The 19,925-nt window shown below is 34.6% G+C and overlaps 1 protein-coding gene across 1 annotated transcript in view; it reads right to left on the bottom strand.

Moving 5' to 3' along the window:
• Positions 1-1,179: 1,179 nt before the first annotated feature.
• The window catches only part of Fsip2 (fibrous sheath interacting protein 2), an 85,438-nt gene continuing 66,692 nt past the window's right edge, over positions 1,180-19,925 (bottom strand). Inside the window, exons 19-24 of the mRNA XM_021233990.2 lie at positions 18,254-18,748; positions 10,110-10,201; positions 8,359-8,405; positions 5,309-5,352; positions 2,748-2,817; positions 1,180-1,364 (exon numbers count right to left, since the gene is read on the bottom strand). Coding sequence (XP_021089649.1) covers positions 1,228-1,364; positions 2,748-2,817; positions 5,309-5,352; positions 8,359-8,405; positions 10,110-10,201; positions 18,254-18,748 — 885 coding nt within the window. The 3' untranslated portion in view covers positions 1,180-1,227. The remainder of the gene's footprint in view (positions 1,365-2,747; positions 2,818-5,308; positions 5,353-8,358; positions 8,406-10,109; positions 10,202-18,253; positions 18,749-19,925) is intronic.

Raw genomic sequence — 19,925 nt, 5'->3', positions numbered from 1 at the left:
AGCTTCTTTCTAGCTTTACCAGTAATAAAAATAAAAGTTCAGAAGTAATACTCCATAGGTGATGATGAAACTATGTAAACTGCTGAGACATGAATTCTCTGAATGTGCCTTAGTTCATAATTGTTTTGTATAATTCATAATGGCTATGACATATACTTTACAATCATATTAGGAATATGAATCCTAAAAAAATTCTAGCAGGCAAAGTTCACATTCAGTTCTAGCAGGTACTTTGGGTTGCTTGATTTATTAATTAAATTTTTAGTCACTTGCTGTCACAGCATACAGATAATAGTGAAGTTTAAAATATTACTGAAATTTTCATAGAAAACACTTATTATATACAGAAGTTGAATCATTGATGCTTATGGTGTATATAGCAAATTACTATAAAAATAGCTCAAATTAATTTTTAAGTTCACAATAAAGAAATAACTTCTCTAAGAGACAAATTGTTTTACTCAAATTTAAACACTGTAATTAATATGTATACATATACCTGCAGGTGCACATATTGACCAGTATGGTCCTGCATTATATAGATTTTTTACTTAATTTACTGTTTCTCTATGCTGATTAAAATCTGTTCCAAATGAAACATATACAGAACTGGGGCACCTAAGATTCAATGCACACTGCTGAAGAGAAGGCAGGAAGACTGTGTGAGACAGCAGAAGAGGGGATTTGCTGTGAGGCTTTGTCTCCTTGTAATTTCAGAAGTTACATCCTTAAAGTTTCATCAACATGGTTGCCTAAACATGAGCTGAACAAGGGCAACAACAACAGACGTTTTAACTTGGAAGGGAGAAAGAATTCAAGGCCTCAGCCCTTCACAAAGAACTATAGGCAGCTAAGGAATGCTGAGAGCAGAAGAAACAGACTTCCCTAGGAAAAAGCACATCAACTGGCTATTCAATATCAAGTGGTCAGCCTTGAAATTATGCATATAAGTAACAGTATATAGAAAAGACTGGTTATATGTATGGACATGTATGCATATGCATATATGCATGTAATAACTATTAATAAAAATGTCCATGAAATTGAAATATAGTAAGGAGGAGTGTATGCAAGGGCTTGGGAAAATAATTTCATTAAATTGCAAACCTTACTATACCTCTAACTAAAGTACATATTTTAAGTTGAATTATTATAATAATTGGACAGTATGTTCCACTTTAAATATTTTATTTTATAGGAAATCACAATTTTATCAAGTGGAGAAGCTTAGTGCTTATCCTGGTGAGGTGGTGAAGAGGAGTTCAGAATACTGCCACTAGATCGGGAGAACACCTTTGACAGAGTTGAAGATACCTTTGCCAGCATTTTAGACCCTTGCTTGGAAATAGTGTTCTTGGATGTTTCTGTGGAAAAAGACAGTATTAATAAAGTGAGAGATAACTGAAGTAGTTACATTATAGCAATGGTTTAGAACTCAGAATTTGGCATCTGTAAACTAATTTGTGGAAACTAAAGCAGAGTTACAGTGTCTTCACTTGACTTGTTATATTCCCCCCAAGGAAAGATGCAGAGCATTGTCTTTATTTATGGGTGATGTGTTTTGGTACTGTCAAAGACCTTGTCTATAAGTCTAAGCTAGGAGTACAGTTCAGTAATTTTGTCTCTCATGGTGTAGTATTCACTTGACCTTGAGGCATCTTCCAAGTAAGTGTGTAAAGTCCACTTCTTGTCCCTCCTGAAAATATTTGAAAATGCCTAAGGAACTGAACAGGGAGATACCGTACAATGCTCTTATGTGGATTCTACTTTCTAGTGCTCAAGTGTAAGAAGAAATATAGTAGGGGCTGTGATTTCTCTATTTTGTATAAATTTCCTTTTGAAAGTCCATAGGTATATTTCTTCACCATGTAAGATATGACTGCATAGATGTTGAAAATGACAGAGTTTAGATTCCGTTTTCTGTATCAGATATTAATAACCCCCGAGTCTTTAACCAAGTACCTCAGTTTATGAAAACATACAAGAGGTCGAAGTCCAACATTTTCCTAACTTCAATATATAACTTTCAAAAGTTGGGAATATTCGTATTTGGTTTCTCTTAGAGAGAGAGAGAGAGAGAGAGAGAGAGAGAGAGAGAGACAGAGAGAGAGAGAGAGAGAGAGAGAGAGACAGAGAGAGAGAGACAGAGAGAGACAGAGAGAGGAGAGAGGGAGAGAGAGAGACAGAGAGAGAGAGACAGAGAGAGAGACACACACAGAGAGAGACACAGAGAGAGAGAGAGACAGAGAGAGAGAGAGAGAGAGAGCTCTGAAAATACTAAGAATCTAGCATTCTGGTGATGAATGGGTCTTGCCAGTTCCACTGAGTTACAGTCATTATTACATTTGCTCAGGAAGCCATACTTTCTTGTGAACAATGCTGCTTCTAAATGACTGTAGGCCATAAAAATCCTGGGGGGATCTATGTAGCTCAGCAGCTATGGACAGCTCACTATGGTTTTCCTCCTCAATTATTTCTACTTCTTTAGTAGCATATGGATAGCTGTGGCCTAAAAATGTTAGTTGTATCATCTGTTGCCCCTTCATGTCAAAAGTTAAAGACAATTTGTATAATAATCTAAAGATTTTTTTATTTAAATAGTTCGGATAGTATATAATCCCATATTAACAATGTACAAGACAAGGGCCATTCATCCTGGAAGGATCAGTGATAAAAATGTCTACATTCACAATAGTATTAATAAGAGTTTTATTTCAATAGTTGCTAAAAGTTACTGTATTTTGTACCTGAAATGTGTTCCTTTGAGGGGCATGCACTGCTGGCCATATTTTTTGATCCTTCAAAGATGGTGACAAACTGCCAAGACAAATTGGCATACTTAGTCATTAGATAGTAAAGATTACATATGCCGAGAAATACCTAAATAAATATAAAACATAAAATTTCACCCAAGTGAAATCTGTATTCTTCTGTTTCAAATAAGCCCCCTCTGAGCCTCAGGCAGGTTAACTTTGCCAGTTATAGTTCTGAGGATTTGTTTATATGATGGGTGATGACCTTGGGTATAACCACATGATGACCACAGGCAGACCTGTATTGACTCTTGGAAAAGGTTAGCGGTTTGCCCACATCTCCCTTTGCATTCATTGACATACATTGCAAACATGTCTGAGAAAAGAAAAAAGTATAAGGAAAAAGCCAGAATGCTTTGCTCTGCAGCTCTCAATTTTCTCTATGGAAAGTTTAATAATTACAGGTTCTGAAACAACAGTCACTTCTTATTTTGGTATTTGCAGGAACAAATTCTGTAAAAATATGTCTGATTGGTTTGAATAAAGCACTGTTGGCCAATAGGGAAGCAAGGTAAGTGAGACTAGAAGTCAAGGAGGATTCTGGGAATGAGAGGCACAGTCAGAGACAATGTAGACTACTTGAGGAGTAAGGTAAGAGAATACTTAGATTAACAATTATGGGTTAAATACTTAAGTCAGAGCTAGCCAGTAAGAAACTAAGCAAACGGCCAACATTTTCATAATTAATATAGCGTCCTGTGTGCTATTTGGGGATGGCAACTGTGGCAGGGCCCAGGTGGCTGGCTAGGGAAAAACCAAAGTGGCAGGCAAGGAAGGATACACTCTACTCTAGTTTTAATTTGGAGACCTGTGTCATTTTTCTAAATTAAGAGTAGCAACTGATCCTAAAAGACAAAATTTGGCCACTACCAAGACTCAAGTTCTCAAAACCTTTTGTCAAGTACTCAAGAGAAACTTCACACAGATAGGTGAGTACTACCTTTCCTCTGCCTCTCTATAATTTGCCTTATTTTGGACTCTTAACAGACCTTGTCCATTTAATTATCTGGTTAAAATGCCCTAGGGCTCTAGTCTCTTATATGTTATGTTTCATACTCCTTAGGATTGCATCCACCTCCATTGTTCCATGACAATAAACAAAGAATAGAAACAAAACAGGTCCACCTCATAGTGTTCATCACCTTGGTAGTGTTACATTCCCTGCTAAGAAAGAATACACTTCCTCCCAAATTTATCTTCATGACTGACACTTGTCAAGGTAGCAGGTAAAACAATCCATCCTCTACCACTCATGGGTTAAATACCAAGGCTGTGTAAGCGAACTTCATTCTATTGGGTTTTTTCCTATGAAATTTTCAAAATTGTGCCAGCAAATAGTGATAGAAATTAAAAAAAAATGGTACTGACTGCTCTTTGAGATTTGATTTCCGTGCCTAAATGTCTACTATTTATTTTCACATCCTCAGTATTGTCTACAGTTTTCAGTTATAATCAACTGGAGAATATGTGTATGTGAAAAGTACTTTATTTAGAAATGCACTGAGTAACAATTTTGACAACAGTTTGGACATGGAAAAGGTAACAAACTAGGAAAGTACTACAGGGAAAGGGTATAGACTATCTAGGAATTTAGCATCATCCAAAGAATGTTAATGACTACTAGACTAGAACTTCTTCCATTGACATATGATTTTATTTTCTGCAAGGTATGAGTTAACTGAGATTGGAGATTATTAAATAGATGCTAGCATTCATAAATAAAAATGAAACTGAGTGGAGAAGTAACTGGTTTCTTTGGAAAAATGACAAAAATGTCTTTAAGTGTGATCCAGAATGTTATGAATTTGATCTGAAAATGGTAGTATATTTTAATACTTGAAAGCGGCTGAGTTCCTGGGGAATTTGTAATTCTGTTTTTGTGGATGTGGGGGAAATTATGGAACTGGATTAAATTAAACCAAGAAGATACTGTGAAAAAGAATGAAACAAATAAAAGATACAGCAGGATCTACAAAAGGGTTGAGGAAGAGGAATGTAGAAAGAGCCCAGTGTAGAAGATAGCAGGATGTGAAGTGTCAGTCAGTATGAACATGGCAATATGGGTGACATCAGGCATCTATAGTCCTCTTGACTCATCCGTGAAGTTGCCCTATGTATCCTGTCTCCATTTACCACATGATAGCTGGACCCTTAGCCTGAGGCTAAGCCTTTAGGCTTTTCCTTAGAACAAGAACAAGCTATTAATGGAATTGTCACATATTGAGAATCAGTAACTTACTCTGCTCACCCAAATAATGAATTCTTATGAGAATCCAAGTGTAAGAAACTTTCATAAAGGGACTTTTCAGGTATTAAGGACAGGTCTCATTCAGATGCAGAGATCTGAGTATGGCTTGACTGATTATGAATAGGTCAGTGTTTCCTGATTTGCCTCAGTAATTCTGGCAACTCAGGCTGTGATAGAATTTGAAAACTGAGCTACTTTACAGCTAAACCCCAATGTACAGAAGTTAGAGGATATTAAAAAATATTACCTGAACACTGCTTGAGTTCCCTGCATGTGGTTCCTGAGAACATCCTGTGAAAGTCATGAAAACATACTTTTTCTTACATATACACATTCATAAACACACACACATATATAATTGTTGATACAAATCCAGTATTTTCACCTCAAATAATATAACTTGGCCATACAGAGTTATTATTATTTTAATTAATTGACAGTTGTAACAAATTTGAAACAAATAGGAGCCCTAGAATGTTATGTCATTTTTGCTTCCACTTGGAAATGAAAGATGAGTATGATCTTGTAAAAGAGAGATTACTTAAATGATAGCTACTAAGGCCCTTTTGAACTTTAACATGTTTTATATTCATCTAGTTACAAAAAGGTGAGTCAGACATGGTGGCACACACTTTTAATCTCAGCAGAAGCGGTCTGATTTCTATGAGTTCATGGCCTGTTTGGTCTCTACAACAATTTCCAGTTTAGCCAGAACTACATATTAAGACTCAGTATCAAAAACAAAACACATGCCAGAAATAGTAAGTGATGATGTTTTAAAACAGGGTGTCTCTGAGTTAATACTCAGAGAAAATCCAATGAGATCACTTCAGATCAAAAAGCTACATGGGGTTCCAAAGGAGGTCAATGCGTCATTGAAACAAGGGAGAAGAAAGAACTTTAAAAGATTCTCAGAGAACCATTTTCAGTGGGGAACTAATCTGCCAGCAGAGGATGTCTGTTGAGCCTTACCTTCATTGCTTAGAAGTGGGTACAAGTTAAATGTAACTTTTCTGACTCAGTTTCCTCATATGTAAAATGGGAATAAGATTATCTATTCTGACTGTGTTATAAGAAGACACAATGAAATACGACACACTCAGGTACTATGTCCTCTCTACATATGATGTAATCAAAAGCCATCAGAAGTGAATATTATAACTTTTGAGAGCAATAAAGATTATAGAAAAAAGTAAAGGCTAAACTTCAAGTAGGAATGATTGAGATATCTGGCAGTATTAATAACTTCATGATTAATTAATTATATTCCTAAAGGATCTGATTCTACTTTATATTTCACATGACTGAAATGACATTTTCTTTGAAATGGTGTTATATAAGAGCCCAAACTGTAAGCATCAGTTTTTTTCATGTTTCTACAGGGGATAGGCTTTGGGCTTTCAGGACTATCTAGAAAACTGCTTTGATTAAGAGGTATGTAAGAGTTCCAGTTATCTAAGTGGCTCAGCTATTCACACTTACTTGAAATTTTGTTTTATATTATATGAAAATAGGAATAAGTATATTCAGACAACCTCCATTGAAATCTCTATTGAAATATCCAATGGTTCACATGATGCTCAGCTTGAGTGTCTAATGGATACCTTAATCTCATAACCCAAACTGTTTTCCCCTGCTTCTTTCCCACTTATTTAGTTCCTTCCAGATCCTGTATTATTCAACGTTTTTAACATCTATATGCTGATGTTCTATTTCAGGCTTCAGTGGATACCAATTCACTAAGCTTGCATTCAATAAAAAGCAGTCAAGATCAATAATTAAAATACATGATCTTTAAGACAACTGCAGGAGAGAGAAAAAGGAAGCAAAGATGTGGCCTACTTAAGATCACAAAAGACAATTAATTTCACTTTCAGGGCCTGTGATCAGAAGAGTTCTTTCTGGGATAGTGAAGTGGAAAAAAATCTACAGGTGAAGGAAAAATAAGGTAGACTAAGGGGAAAGAAAACTCCAAAAGTCTTGTCAAGTGAAAGGCTGTCTAGGATTTAAGGATGGCAAAGAGGTCTGGAATTAGTTTGTTGGAGTAGAGGAAGCCACAAGGAAAACAGAGGAAGAGTTAAGAAAGGCAATTGGAGTAGTATAAGCTAATGATAGGAGGTCTTGTAACCATTGTAATATCTTGAAATTTAGTCATTAGTAAAATTGGAATGGACTTAACAACCTCTGGATTTATCTTATATTCTGATCATTGGACTCTTCAACTCAAGTTAACATGTAAATTCCATAAGAACAAACATTGTCTGTATTGATTACACAGGAATATTGTAACAACTTTGGAACTGTTTAGTGAATCTTTAGATTAATCAATGAATAAATGACTTGGTCAGTAACAATATCACTAAAAATATAAAAAAATATGCAAACATCAAAGTGAAACAAAACAAAATAGTACAAAAAAGTTAACCACAAGGAATGAGGCCCAGTGTGAACTCTTAGACAAAAAATTGGACATGTTAGACACTAATACCTTCACCTCCTGCTTGAATGTCTTCAATAATGAAATAAAAGAATTGCACTAAGTAGTTCCTAGCTGGATCTTGTAACTCACAATTCAGAACTCGGGAATCTCACATACAGATTATGATGTGTTGATGGTGTTCAGAAAGAATTGCTGCTAGCAACAGTGAAAATGATTTCTACATCCCAGTTCAGAGAAGGTTTGCTTGAGTGGATTGCAGAGAAACAATTATCATAAACTTGTGGCTTGAAATTCAAGGCCATGCTGTAGTAAAAACGACTTCTATACCTCTTCTACGTTTTGTTTTTCATTTAATCAGATATATCCCCCGAGAGCTGAACAAATATTGAAATAAAACATTCAAAAATGTGATTAACTGGTATTCATATAAGCTGATATTTAAAAACAAAAGTAAACAATTCATGCTAGCCAGTAATTATTGTGAGCAACTCTATTTAGTCTTTAAAAGGACTTTTGCATCTTAGTAGAGGTAAGTAGGATTTGTTATAAGGAAAGTATAACTTTTCAATGAGGTAATTAAATCCAGTTCTAGTCCCGGTGTAAATTAGCATAACACTTATAATAAATTATAATATCAGACTAAATTTATATAAAACAAAGGATTTGGCTTATTTTAACAGCTGGGTGACATAATAATGAGTCACTTCCTAAAAGTAGTTATACTTAATGGAGAAATAAACTACTATCAGTTTCAAGTTAATGACTAACATTTTCCCAGTAGGAAATAAATAAGTTATCAAAATAGTCAATAAAGTTACTTTTTCATCAGTTTCTAGAAGTTAAGAAAAATATCCAACCTTTCAATACTTTACCCTTTAGATCTGGTTTAAACTCTTCTGCTTCACTAAAATAAAATAAAAAAAGAACAATTTTAATATATTTATTTAACAAATTAGCTGCTGGTTAACAACAAGCTGCCATTTTCAAAATGGATGGAGAATGATTTACAAATTTATTTTCTCCATTTTAAATATATTATTAAATATACATAAAATTTACAACCTTAAAGCGCCATTAACCACATTTACATTACTGCACAAAAATTACTATCTCCCACCTCTAGACATGTTTGTACTTAAACACCAACACCCATTTTCCTTTAGAAAATGACTATTATAATTTGTATCTTTGGGATTTTGAATACTCCAAATAAGTAGAATCATAACTGTTTTTGTCATTTTGTGACTTATTCTAATTAGTTCAATGTCATCTATATTTATGTGTATTGTATTGGGTGAGTATTTTCTTTAAATAGTAGATGATATTCAAAAGAATAAGACACATTTTCTCATGAATTTATCCCCTGATGAACAATGATGGAAGGTTGTTTGTCTATTGTAAATCATGACATCTTGATACAGTTTCACTGACATCTGTTGCAGTAACTGTTTTCAGTTCTTTATGAGTATACTTAATTTATGGGCCACATGCTAATTCTTTAGGAAAGCTCCACACTGTTTTTCACAATGATTTCACAATTTTATAATTTTACTATCAGTGCATAAAGGTTTCGATTTAGATCCATCCTTAATACTTATTTTCTTTTCTCTCTCGTGCTCTCTTTTCTCTCCCCTTTCCTTTCAGTGACTGCCTTGATTTCAAAATGGTATCTTTTCTGATTTTGATTTACATTTCCTTAGTGATTAGTGATGTGGAGCACCTTTCATGTACTTTTTGTACATCTTTTTAGAGGATTTTTCTATTCAAATAATTTGTGTTTTTAAATTGTTTTTGTTGTTTTACCTTAAAGTAGGGAAGTAGTTTAGATATTGACCATGTGTATATATAAATATGTACATAATTTGCAAATATCTTCCATTCTTTGTAATGAATTCATATTGACCACATTGTCACACAAAGAATACTTCTTATTCTATTTAATAATTTATATGTTGACTTCTGTGTTTTATACTAATTCAGATAATTTGTGCTTTTATTTATATATTTATTTTTGGTTTTACGAGACAAGGTTTCTCTGTATTGTTTTGGAGGCTGTCGGTCCAGCCTGGCTTCGAACTCACAGAGATCCACCTGCCTCTGCCTCCTGAGTGCTGGGATTAAAGGCGTGCGCCACCACTGCCCGGCAATTTGTGCTTTTAAGATTGATTTTTGAGCACTCAAGCTTAACATTTTTCTATGTCTTCTTTGTATTCTTTTTGTAAGGCAGAGTTATATACCTTTAACTTACTTAACAAAGCTGAGCAGAAATCTTTCTGTACTGACAGCACACTATCTGCTGCTGACTCTATGGGTATCCATTGGGTTATAGTAACAACCACAAGCAGCAGCAGAACTCTATCACATTATCAAATATCTGATCCACAACATTTATATACAAGAAAGCAAGTGTCCAAAAGATATGTAGAGATCAGGTAACTAGAAGTACAGTATTGTGTGTTAAGAGAAAACTTAAAGGGTGTGGAGTCAAGGAATGGGACTCATAAGTGAGGAGGATTTGATGCTAGACCTTTTCCAACTACAGATTTACTAACACACTCATTCTTTCAGCTTAGATTACTAGATTTGTTCTGCATTAAATTTTATGTACCCAGAAATGAGATCTTCCTGGTTGTATGATGAGGTACTCATAATTCTGTGTATGAAGTAATGTGTTGGTTCCGTAGCAAGGCTTTCTTCTTTCTGCAAAATTATAGATCAGGTATTATACACAAGGAACTTGATATGTACATTTGCCCACATTGCCATTTTTGTATTCCAATCAATACTTTAATGGAAAGAAAGTTTTAGAGATTACTTACAATATTTTTAAAGTAGTAAAAATTGAGATGGTCTCAAATTCTGATTAAATTATCTCCTCTGAACAGGGGAGAGCTCTTGGACCCCAGACCGACAGTGGGGAGGCCAGCATGGGACTGATCTGGACCCCCTGAATGTGAGTGTCAGTGAGAAGGCCTGGGCAACCTATGGGGCCTTGAGCAGTGGATCAGTGTCTATCCCTGGAATACAAACAGTCATCTTTTGCCCATAGCACAAAAAGGGATGCTCTCTCAGCCTGGACTCTTAGGGGAGTGCCTGGACCCTACCCTGAGGGAAATGTCAGACTCTAGATATACCCTATGTGGAAGGAATTGGCAATAGGGTGGGAGGCTGGGGGGTGGGGAGTGCGGGAGGTGGAGGGAGAGGGAATTGGGATTGACATGTAAAACAGGCTATTTAAAATTAAAATAAAAAGTGATAATAAAAAAGAAAAAAATATCTCCTCTAGTGTAAGTTTTCTTGAAATTACCCTGTAAAGCTATTCTAAATTATAATACTATATTTTGAACACATTTTAAATATAAACCTAGTTCAGATACTGAAGAATGTAACATCCTATTTTAAACTTTAAAATATTTTAAATATAGTTTATTGCATTGAATAGAAGATCAGGGATACAACTCTAAACATCTCAAGAGCTTGTCTGATAAGACATTTTAACACATACTCTTATCTATTTGTTGCAAACTTCTGTGCTTCATATTTGACTGAAATTAGATATGTTTATTTTCTGTGGTTTATTGCATATTTTGTGTAGCATAAACACAATAGTACAAAAACCACGTGAGGATGTTTAATTCAGGCAATTGCCTCACTAGGAAATCTCATATGATTTCCAAAAATATGATTAGTATTGAATTTTGGACAGGGTAAAACCACAAGGATCATTTGATGGTTTAGATGCAGTAACATGAAGTGTACCCCATCATGATTAAGAAGCTTAATAGGTAAATATATTTCTGATATTCAAAACACCGTGTATAACTTGTTACATTTAAGAAAGTTTTCAAAATATATTTAAGAAAAACATTCGTCATGTAATTTATGAAGGTAACATGCCTATTAAGTTCAAGTCTGGTTTCAGACACATTGCAGGATATTTGATTAAACCATGAACTTTGAGATGGCATTATTTATTGGAAAATCCTGTGTCTAGTTGTGGTGTAGTTCTGATCTAGTGCATAACTTTAATCCAAGATCTTTCTGCTTGAATACTATAAATAGAAATAAATAAATCAACCATAGGTCAAGAGGAAAGCAAGTGAGCAGTTGATAAGAAGTAAGGATAGGATTAAACCACAGAGAGTAAGAGGGGGTTTCACAAGAAATAGAAGGGAAAACATTGAGTTTGAGATGGTGTAGAAGAAAGGTCTTTTTCTGGAATATCAGTGGAGGAAGGTCACCAGGTGCTTTCTCTGCCTTTCTGACCTAGTAGGCTTTAGCCCCACCATATGGCTCTTGAGACTTTATGGGTAAATTGAGCTTTTGAGATTGTTAAAAACAAAATTTGGTGCACAATGTGGGGCATGACCAGAGACAGAAATCATGCCAACTGTGAATAAACTGAAAAGACATCAGATTTGGTAAGACATCTGAGAAGTCCTCAAGGAAAGAATTAATATTAAAAAGAAAATATCCTTGCCGTGTCAAGAGTGGGAAATATCATAATATGGAGCATTAGGACCCTAGACTACAGATGGCTTGAAAACAGAAGAGAAAATGAAAAGATAAGTGACTTAACTGAGGTCGGCATATTATCAATTATAATTACTGTCAGTTTGGTAATTAATAATTTATCCTGAATAGCCACATTTTTTGTGCCAAATGTGAAATGGGGATTGATAACATGCAAGCCTTAGAAAGAATTATAAATGAAAATGAGAAAAATACTCAGATACAGAGCAATTTAGACAAGAACATACCATACCACTACTTGATGAAACTAAAGAGAACAGTCCAAGTGTTGTAGAATATTATTTAATGTTGTAGGAAGTGTTTATTTAATGATGCAAAGATATGTTGTATTCCTTTATGTTCATTTGTTTAACTGTGAAGCTGTGTTATTTTGCCTGTCTAAAACACCTGATTGGTTTAATAAAGACCTGAATATCCCATAGCAAGAAAGGAGATAATAGAGGCAGGACTGGCAGGCAGAAAAAATACATAGAAGACAGCATAAAAGGGTGATCAAGCAATGAGAAAATGAGGAGAGGAGGACTCCAGGGGCCAACTACCTGGCTACACAGTTAGTCATGGAATAAGAACTAGTAATATTACAGAGGAAAAAAGAAAGACAAAAGCCCAGGGACAATAGATAAGTGGGATGATTTAAGTTAAAAAAAAGTCTGCTAGAAACAATCCACGTTAAGGCCAGGAATTTATAATTAAGAATAAGCCTCTCTATGTAAGTTTTTGGGAACTGGGTGGCAGGTCCCCAAAGAACAAAGAGCCAAAAGAGCAAAAAACAACCAACAACAGCCAAGAGTGTTAGTAAGCCAAACTTAGTTTATTCAGTTACAATACAAAAACTACCAAGGTATAGTCATACCCAAGGTTATCAAGTTTAGGGGTGGTCATTAAGAAGTGGTCATTTCATATGGTATGCATTTACCCTATCTGAAACAGATATTAAATTCATGGGTAACTCAGAAAAGAATTATTCCCAAGATTGGAAACATTTGGCATTCACAATATTGGAAGTTGGTCCTCAGTTACAATGGTTGAATATGGTGGAAACAGGAAGCTAGGGCCATAGAATAACAAACATGTCTGGGAGTACTAATATTTCCCAAGATTGGTTCCTAGGTGAAGGTCAACATGCTGAGTTACAAAGGCAGCTTAAATTTGGTGATCACACCTTGGCAATATGCTGTTTAGCAGTTTTAAATGCTTGTCACAAGGTTGAATCATTTACTAAAATTATAAAAGTCCCAAAGAAACCTTTACTGCTTTTGTTTTTGCAAAGGTTGAATTCAGCTGTAAAAATAATAGTATCAAATCCAGAAGTCAGATAAATATTAATTGAATATTTGGCTTTTGAAAATGCTAAGTCACAATGCATTTATGATTAGGACTTCAAAGGCAAATCAGCAACAATAGATGAATGGATTAGAAATATGGATGTCACATTTATCATGTTTTTCTCATAGGAGAAATGTCAGATGTTTTAATTGTGGTAAGCAAGGTCATTTGAAAAGGGATTTTAGACAAGGCATTCCTAGAAACAATGTTTTTTTCTAGAGATAATACAAATATAAGGTTCCATCCTTCTCAAAGTGTGGGAATGGCTGTCTTTGAGCCAATGAATTCAGACCAATAAAGAACAGGCAAGGCAAACCCTTTACATCAGAAAATGTCAAGAGGCCTCCCACAGACCCCTATATCAAATCTGATATAATAATTCCCTGTTAGCATTGGAGACATTCATCCACAGGGCAATGAAAAGATTTAATGCCTGTTTTTTGTTTTGTTTTGTTTTTTTGTTTTTAAAACAGTGTTCTGGATGTAATCAAGGATAAAACACTTAAGCAGATAAAACAAAAAATTCAGGATAGAGCAGAAAACAAGTATTTTGGCAAACTGCTAAAAATGAAGAGAAACTAAAACTAAAATTAAATGATATTAAAGCTTTCCTAGTCACAGAATCAGATGTAACAATAATTTCATCTAAATCTTGACATCCTGACAGCCCTCTTTGGGAGGTAAATATCAGCTTCTAGGGATTGGAACTTTATAGCAAGTAAAACAAAGTTCAAGATGGATCCATTGTATAGGCCCAGAAAGTCAAATAGGATAATTAAAGCCATATGTGGCTAATATTGCCATGAATTATGGGTAAGTTGATGGGGAAGTCCTGTGTATATGTCAATAAAGCACCGTTGGCCAATAGGGAATCTAGGTGGGACTAAGGAGGATTCTGGGAAAGAGAGACACAGGCAGCCACAAGGTAGCTGCCATAGGAGTAAGAGGTCTGGACCCCTTTCTCTGGTAAGAGAAATACGTAGATTAACAATTATGGGGTAAATACTTAAGTCAGAGAAAACCAGTAAGAAACCAAGCAAACGGCCAACAGCTTCATAATTAATATAGCATCCTGTGTGTTATTTGGTGACTGTAACTGTGGCAGAGCCCAAGCAGCTGGCGGGGAAAAAACTAAAGCAGCAGGCAAGGAAGGCTACACTCTAAAGGAAGTGATTTGCAGCAGCAATGGAAAACACAGATTAATATTTCTCCAATCAAATAAACAAGCCATAAAATAAAAGATGCTTCTGAGGCAAAAAATGTTAAAAGCTATTATCAAGAAGACTCACACACAGATCATTCAGGTTGTACATAAATCTCTCTCTCTCTCTCTCTCTCTCTCTCTCTCTCTCTCTCTCTCTCTCTTTGTATATGTATGTACACCACACAATTGAAACCTATATATGTGACTCTGCCATGCCCTCTAGCACAAAGTAATGATGAAATTGATCAACTACTGATAGGAAATGTGCTAAAGACCTCAGAATTTCATAAAAAGACACCATGTCAAAAGCAAAGGTTTGAAAAAAAAGACTTTTTCCATCACTTGGCAACACACCTAGGATATTATAAGGAAATGTCTTACTTCATCTTTATATAGCAAACTCCACTACCTACAGGAAGTAGCCCAAGGGCTACTCAAAGGAATAAAATATGGCAGATGGATATGTTCCATTTTGTAGAAATTGGAAACTAAAATGTGTATACCACATCATTGAAACCTATTCAGGTTTTCAATGGGCAACTGCTTTGACTTCAGAAAAGGCTTATTTGGTAATTACATATTATTTTCTAGAAGGTATGGCCATCATGGGCATACCTGCACAAATAAAGACCGACAATACTCCAGCATATGTCTCTAAGAATATGAGACGTATTTTTACTTATTATAATAAAAAGCATATTACAGGTATTCCATACATTAGTTTTTTATCTAAATTATAGCTATAATGAACAAGGTTGTGTGGTGGCACATGCCTTTAACCCTACCACCCAGAAAAAACACCAAACTCAGATACAGCACCTAGTTGGTGTGTCGTATACTATAGAAATCACATACCTTGTTTACAGAATATTATTTTTAAAAACCTCTATATGGTTACTATAAAAGCAACTAACAGCAGTTTTTGTAACTCTGCCAGTAAGCTGTTCTCCATGTATGCAATCCTGAACAATATCGTAGTTATTGGTAAATTGGCAATTGGAGACTCTTCATAAAGCAAGGAGTCCATTAACTTTTGCCTGTTGGCTTCCATTGCAAACACTTTTCATATATGGAGAATAAATATTCTCTTTGAGAGTGGAGAACCTTATACTCTGTCATTGCCAACCACCTTATGTTCCTCAGGGCACCCTTATCATAATGAATTGGATCTGTTCTGGATCTGTTCAAAGACAGAGTTCTTTACAGGCTTAGACATGGATGGAAATGTATTACATTGGAACTATCTGAATTTCTTCATGACCAGAATATGGGAGTAAAGGGGCATGTTCCTTCCTGCACTGAGGAAATAGCTCAGTTGTCCACAGTCCCCATCCTTAAACATCTCACTCCTCCCCCAAAAGAGTCACATATTGAACTTGGAGACAAACAGAACAGTCACATTTGACTAAGCTATGGTTTATTGATAGTTCATCTACCACAAATGAAAACAAAACTAATGAAATGGCAAATCTATAGACCAGGAGTGGAATGGTCAATACTGAGCAAGGAACCACAAAGCCAGTGCAGCAATATTGGAAACAAGACAAACAATTCGGAAAGCAAAAGGAAAATCTCGATATCTCCAATTCGTGGTGTGCGTGCAATGGTATAGATATATGGTCATCAGAATGGAAAACCACTAACTGGTAGACAAATGGAAAAGTTATTTGGTCATGGGGGGCATAAATGGAAATGATATAACCTAGCAAAATTTAGTAAGGATATCAAATTTTATGTAGCTCATATAGGCAAGATAGCCAAAACATTCAAAAATAGTTAAATAGTAGATATATTTACATCATGCTTAATTAAGATTAGAATATTAAAATTTGCCAAGTAACAAATTCAGAATAAATCAGCAAGAATGGTGGATTACACATCAGAACAACTTGAAAATTTATTCCTAATATTAAGCAATAAGGGGAAATTGGGAACCAAATTAAACTAGGACAACACTATAAGAATAACTAGTCTAAGGAATCCATAGCCAGGTGGTGGTTTACACCTTTAATCCTAGCACATGGGAGGGAGAGGCAGGCACACAAGAATTACAGTGATTAAAATTTAAAAGCCACTTGTAAAAGGCAGGCTGAAATTCAAAGTGAATGCCCTTTGTGATTTAAAAATAAATACACTTAAGACTTGAATTTATATGTAAATAAAATTATATGTACATAAAATAAAACATATGAGAATATATGTTTATCCACACATACTAAGGTATATTTAGTTTTTATATTTAATTTTTTAAATTGAAAAATAATACTTTTTCTGCTGCCAAAGAATATTTTGCCCTAGGAAAGTTATAACCTGCAAAGGAAAGGAATCCCCAAAATTTGGATTGGGGTAAGGTTTTAATTTTATCTTTCCAGGAGAATGAAAGCATCCAACTAAGGAATCCAGAGACCACTGGACAAGTGAAGCATCTACCAAATAAATGAATGAATGAATGAATGAATGAATGAATAAATAAATAAATACATGATGGATCATCAGGAGAAAATGTCCTCTCCAAAAGAGCAAATTGGCCAAGCAGTATTGTTTACCTCCAGCTGATGAACCTAATATCCCAGCTTGGAGCCCCCAGACTAGTGATCCCAAGATGAGCTTCAGACTACAAATTTCTCAGGACATTCAAATTTCTGTGTTCATATCAGACTGATACAAACATTTTCTAGAACTTTGAACTCAGAAATACTTAATCCAAAGAGTGCCAAACACAGCCTAGTTGGACATTGTGGAAATCTTGGCACAAATAGCTTCATTATTGTAACTAGTTCTACTGTGGTAGAGTTAAAAACCTTTCCCTTTTATTTAGACAAAAGGGGAATTTTTTCCAAATATTTTATGTACACTGTGAGCCCTGAGATTATGTTATTTACTGGAAAAGCTTGTTTCTAGTTGTGGTGTGGTTCAGGCCTAGTGCACGGCTTTAATCCAAGAGCTTTCTGTTTGAATATTGCAAACAGGATTAAATAAAGTCAACCAAAGGTCAAGAAGCAGAACAAGCAACCAGGTGATAGGAAGTGAATATAGGATTAAACTATACAGAGTAAGAGGGAGTCAGAAGGATGAATAGACTCACAGGAAGTAGAAGGGAGGGACATTGAGGTTGAGATTATTTTGTTTGACATAGCATAGAAGAAATGTCTGTTTCTAGGACATCAGTGGAGGATGACCAGCCAGGTGTTTTCTCTGCCTCTCTGAGCTAGCAGGATTTTACCTCTGGCTCTTGAGTCTTTATTAGAAAAATTGAGCATTTGAGATTTAGTTATTTGTTTGTTTTCTATGCTGCAGATTAAACTTAACACAAACTATGCAACAATCTGTCTTCCCACAGATTTCTAACTTCCGTATAATTTGGCCATGCATCTGGATCCATCCTATTGACATTAACTTATCTATGGATATCTAATTTAAAAAATAGTATTTGTTTAACAAACAAGGTTGAATTCCCTTAAGCAGTGCCAATTTTCCATTTTGTTATCAGCTAGTAGTTCTAGGTTTCCTTGTACTAAATAATTGAGTTTCATGTTTGGTTAAATATTTAACCTATACTATATATATCTGCAAGCTTATGCAGATAATGACTTTAGCATGCTTTGCTGGATAATCAAGGTATATCCCAGAACAGAATGTATGAGATTGTCTACCCTTCCAAGCTTCTGGGAATTATGTTTGCCACCTACCTTATTTTGTAACTTGTCCCTAGAAGACGGTTCTTCTGCTAAGCTTTTGGAAGAAGGCATGTCAAGCTCAGCAACAGCTCTTTTAACACTTGTCTTGTTAGGCTCCACTGTCTGGCTTTCAGTTGCTTCTATACTTTCAATATGTTCACCAGATGTGGGATGACAGCATTTGCTTAGTGCTAAGAATTTTCTCAGGCTGCTTGTGCTCGTTGTTGACTTGGGAGAAACAACTTGGGTTTCTGAAGGTTTCACAACTTCTCCAACATGATATCCAGATATTTCTCCTAAGCACTGATGTCCAACAACCTCTCCTAAAACAATTTCCTCTTCATCAGAAATCATGTCCTCTCTGAAGCTACCATCTAAATCTTTCTGACTAATGTCATGAGCTACTAACCGAACGATCAGATCTTTCTTGTTATGAATATCTTTCAAAAGCTCTACTCTGGTGATATCAGGCCTTCTTACATTTTGAAATGAATTCCTGCCAACAGCCTAGAATTGAAAGTACAATACATATTAAAAATAAACATGTCAATATATTTTCTGATATTACTTTGTGTCATAGCTATTTTTTAATAACTTCAATCTAGCAAATAACTTCAAATTATACTTACTGGTATATTTTCACTATTTTAAAAGAAATAGATTAAAATCATAAGCAGTATTTGTTTGTATCTAGAATTATTTTTATATTGAGATGTTAGTCTATCATAATTTAATCCCAATATTCAGCCTAACAGAATAGTTTGAGCTTTATGCTTTATTATAGAATAATTTGTTTCTATTTGTTTAATTTTTCTTAAAAATTGTTGTAGAACTATGTAAAACTGTTTGTTCTTAATAAGTAATCCTATATAAATTTGGGCATTCATTTAAAAAAAGGCAAGACTTTGAGGAGCTTTACTTATAAAAATCAATAACCCATTGAAATTATGATCTTTAGATTATTTTTTACACTATAATCACATTCTTTATATTTTTCAAAACTAGGAAAGCCTTCATTTCTTTTATATTTTCTACTCAAATACCAATTAGTATTTTTAACTCAGAAGAATCCAAGAAAAGGTAATTATAATTCAGTAATCAAGTCACTCCATTTCTGTAGCCTTTCTTATATCACAAAAATTATAAAGTAATTTATAATTAATCTTCAACTCAGCATCCATTTGCAAGTTTTCAAACCATATTTTCAATTGATAATGTCTTTGCAAAGATACCCTCTGTGAAATAAAATATTTAGCAGCCACTCTTGAAAAATTTAAAGCAACAAACTTTATCTATTATATGTAAAAAATTATAAGGTTAGAAAATGAAAATATATGCAATATAGTTTGGGGATTTGTTACTTCATACTGTTTAAGTATGTTATATTGGGTGAAAAGTATGATATCTCTAAGCAGAATATTAAGCCATGAGATAAAGCCAAGTACCTAAAATAACGGACTTAAGCTACTGGATTTTTTTTTCTGCCTCTGTTGACAAAAGACATGGTTATAATCTGATTGGCATGTAAGATTTCTGTGCTTTGAATTCTACATGGCTGTTGGCTGTTTATTGTTATTGTTGTTATTACTACTATTATTATTATTGCCAAATGGATTTTTCTCCACTTAAAAAGAAAATGGTATATGTGTTTAAAAATTAACTGTGCATGAATAAAGTTGATAAC

Source organism: Mesocricetus auratus, unplaced genomic scaffold (genome assembly GCF_017639785.1).
Source record: "Mesocricetus auratus isolate SY011 unplaced genomic scaffold, BCM_Maur_2.0 Super-Scaffold_100004, whole genome shotgun sequence".
NCBI classification, from domain to species: domain Eukaryota; kingdom Metazoa; phylum Chordata; class Mammalia; order Rodentia; family Cricetidae; genus Mesocricetus; species Mesocricetus auratus.
This window is presented reverse-complemented; position numbering and strand designations above follow the sequence as displayed.